General features: G+C 37.3%; 1 protein-coding gene across 1 annotated transcript; it reads left to right on the top strand.

Moving 5' to 3' along the window:
• Nucleotides 1-202: 202 nt before the first annotated feature.
• Nucleotides 203-2,718, top strand: LOC112417332 (uncharacterized). The gene is made up of 3 exons (XM_024772904.1): nt 203-332; nt 1,188-1,241; nt 2,306-2,718. The coding sequence occupies exons 1-3, from the start codon at nt 203-205 to the stop codon at nt 2,716-2,718; spliced, it is 597 nt and encodes a 198-aa protein (XP_024628672.1).
• The last annotated feature ends 389 nt before the right edge of the window (nt 2,719-3,107 follow it).

Here is a 3,107-nt window from a genome sequence, read left to right on the forward strand (position 1 = left end):
TTTGAAATGTTTGTAGGTAGAAGGTAAAGAGACAACCAACAAAACAACCTTATCTTCATCATCAATTTTAACATCAATATTTTCCATATCCAAAATGATAGAGTTAAATTCATCAAGATGAGATTGAATAGGAGTACCTTCAACCATTCTAATGGTATATATGCGTTCTTTGAGACGAAGCTTGTTTGCAAGGTTTTTAGTCATGTATAGAGTTTCTAATTTCATCCATAATCCTGCAGCGGTCAGTTCATTGACTACTTCACGTAGAACCTCTTTGGACAAGCAAAGTTGGATTGAGAAAGCGCCTTTTCATCCAACTCGTCCCACTGCTGGTCGGTCATGGAAGCCGATTTCTTCGTCTTTCCATCTAAAGCTTTCTTTAATCCGTTTTGAGTAAGAACGACCCTCATTTAGACTCACCAAATAGAAAAGCTAATCTTGCCATCAAACTTCTCAATGTCAAATTTAGGAGACATTTTGAAATTTCCAACTGAGTGCTCTGATACCACTTGTTAAGGTATCAGCGCAATGCAGAAGCACAGGATCGATGCAATTGAGAATCAAAGAGAAGTAAGTAAAATAATAAGAGAAATAACACACAAGATTTACGTGGAAAACTCCTCAATATGAGAAGAAAAACCATGGGTGGTCACGAGCAAAGTTCCACTATGTAAAAGAAAAAAGTACAATAAATCCTCTTGTAGTAATGAGGACAAAGGACAATATTTTCTCTTAATATCTCCTAAAATACTCTCTAAAATGGAACAAGAATTCTCACAAAAAATACACTCAAGTGTATGTTACAAAGTGTGTTTTAATTGTTGTGATGTGATGATATATTCACGACATGAGAATGTTGTGTATATATATATAGCCTTCATTCCTCAATTCTTAATGGTGAAGCAAAGTAGCACATGGCAAGCAAGTAGGAGGTGTAAAGCATATGCAAGCAAGTAGGAGGTGTGAAGCATGCAACATATGTGGCATGTCAAGCTTGGAGACAATCCTTAACCACTAAGGAATAAGGAGCCGTAAAGTGCAAAAGAAAACTTCCCAATTAATTACTTAACCAAATGTAGCTTATAGATGAAGGAATTGAATGAGAACCACATAATCCAACAATTAACCATTTCTAGAATGTGCAGCTTGGATATTTTCAATGTTGTTCTTGGCTCACTATTTTTCAGGTTCAAGCATCCTCAATATGATGAATATCACACTTATCCCTAAAGGAGGTGAGGGTAAATGTATGAAATATTGGAGTCTTATAGCATTGTGTAACGTGGTATATAAGCTTTTATCTAAAGTTCTAGCGAATACGTTGAAAAATGTCCTCAATAATTGCATTTCAGATAACTAGTCTGCGTTTGTACCTAGGTGATCAATCTTAGATGATGCAATGGTAGTCATTGAGGTTGTGAATTACATGAAATCAAAATGGAACGTAAAATAAGGCAATGTAATCCGCAAATTAGATATTAGCAAGGTTTGTGATTGGATCTACTTGAAGGGGGATATGTTAAAGATGGGATTTTCTCACAAATAGGTGAAATGGATTATGACGTGTTTTAATCGGTCGATTACTCAGTTATTGTTAACAATGAGACCAGAGTCGGCCCTTATGGGGTGCAAACAACTCTACTGAGCTAGACCTCCCAAATTTTGAGGCCTAAAACATTTTTTTTATTTGTAAAATACATGAAAAAAAAATTAATGTATATATAAAAAAAAAAAAAACGCGCTAGTTTAATTGGAAAATGAAGATGGCTTGGTGGTAGAAAAGTGCTTTTGCAATATAGATGTCATGGGTTCAACTCCCAAAGTCAAACCAAATATCTTCTTTACTTTTACTTTAATTATTATTTTCAGCAGGATTGAGCTTCACTTTAGGCCTAATTTATCATGAATTTGAGTTCTAAATATTCTTCACTATTTACGTGATTGCCCACACTCTAAAGAGCTTTAGCTCCGATTGAACATTGGGCGTTATAATAATTTATTCTCTAAATTTGAGGTCAAAGTTTGGCTTCATGAGATGACAAAGGGCATTTCCTATAGTTTGTTTGTTATAGGAGTATGGTATACTTGGTGTTGGAGAAACAATGCTATTTTTTAGGGTCAACATTGACGTATTCAAGATGTGGTCCGAAAGACTTTTTTGTTACATGATGAATGCATCTCTTACTATCCCAATCCTGGTTTGGACCCACACTCATCGCACCTCTCAGCTCATTGGATCCCCCTCCAGAAGGTACACTCAAACTCAATATTGATGGCAGCTTTTTAAAAAATTTTGGTTGTTTAGGTGTTGGAGGTGTTGTTCTCAACCACGATGGAGATTGGATAACTGGTTTTTCGCACTATGAAGTTGAAGGTGATGCGTTATTAGCCGAGTTACGTGCTATCTTGATATGTCTTAATTTTTGTAGTAGAAAAGGTTATGTCAACATTATTTGTAAGAGTGATTGTTTTGAAGTAGTTGACCTGATTATTGATGGTCATGATCATACCTTGCACACTTATGCTACTCACATCCTTCATATTAGAGATGTTTTACATGAAAATGAAAAAACAACATTGGTGCATGTTCTTAGGGAACAATACATGTGTGCATATTTTATGGCTAAGGAAGGATCACATGCAAGGTGCTCTGCTCACTGGAACTGCCCTCCGCTTGGCATGGAATCTCTCATCCTAAGAGATATGCTTGGAACTTAATTTCGACTCTCTCTTTTTTTCTTTTCTTTTTGCCTTGTTACATTGTAACACTAGAACTGTCAAAATGGGTCGGGCCGTATGGGCCGGCCCGAAAGCCTGAGTAAAATGTAGGGCCTGGGCCGAATAATTGCAGCCCGAATTCTTTCAGGGCTTTTTAGCCCGGACCGTTAAAGCCCGTAGCCCGTTTGGGCTAGCCCGCACGGGCTAAGGGCAGCCCGCCAGCCCGCGAATATAAAAATACTCCTGAAGCTGCTGTTTGGTCTTGTGTGGTGTGTGTGGCCCAATTTCACTTTTCTAGCCCAATCCAACAAAATAAATCATTTCATGTTTTCCACCCATCCAACAAAGAGAAACAATTTCACGTTTCTCTCTCTCAGACTCACTCTCTC

Source organism: Medicago truncatula, chromosome 8, assembly GCF_003473485.1.
Source record: "Medicago truncatula cultivar Jemalong A17 chromosome 8, MtrunA17r5.0-ANR, whole genome shotgun sequence".
Lineage (NCBI taxonomy): Eukaryota > Viridiplantae > Streptophyta > Magnoliopsida > Fabales > Fabaceae > Medicago > Medicago truncatula.

Bases quoted from the DNA above. Each gene is read 5' to 3' on its own strand.
- LOC112417332 (XM_024772904.1), top strand. From the start codon at position 203: ATGTATAGAGTTTCTAATTTCATCCATAATCCTGCAGCGGTCAGTTCA. The intron at 333-1,187 runs GTCGGTCATGGA...ACTATTTTTCAG, and splicing joins TCCAACTCGTCCCACTGCTG to GTTCAAGCATCCTCAATATG. The intron at 1,242-2,305 runs GTAAATGTATGA...TTGGTTGTTTAG, and splicing joins TATCCCTAAAGGAGGTGAGG to GTGTTGGAGGTGTTGTTCTC.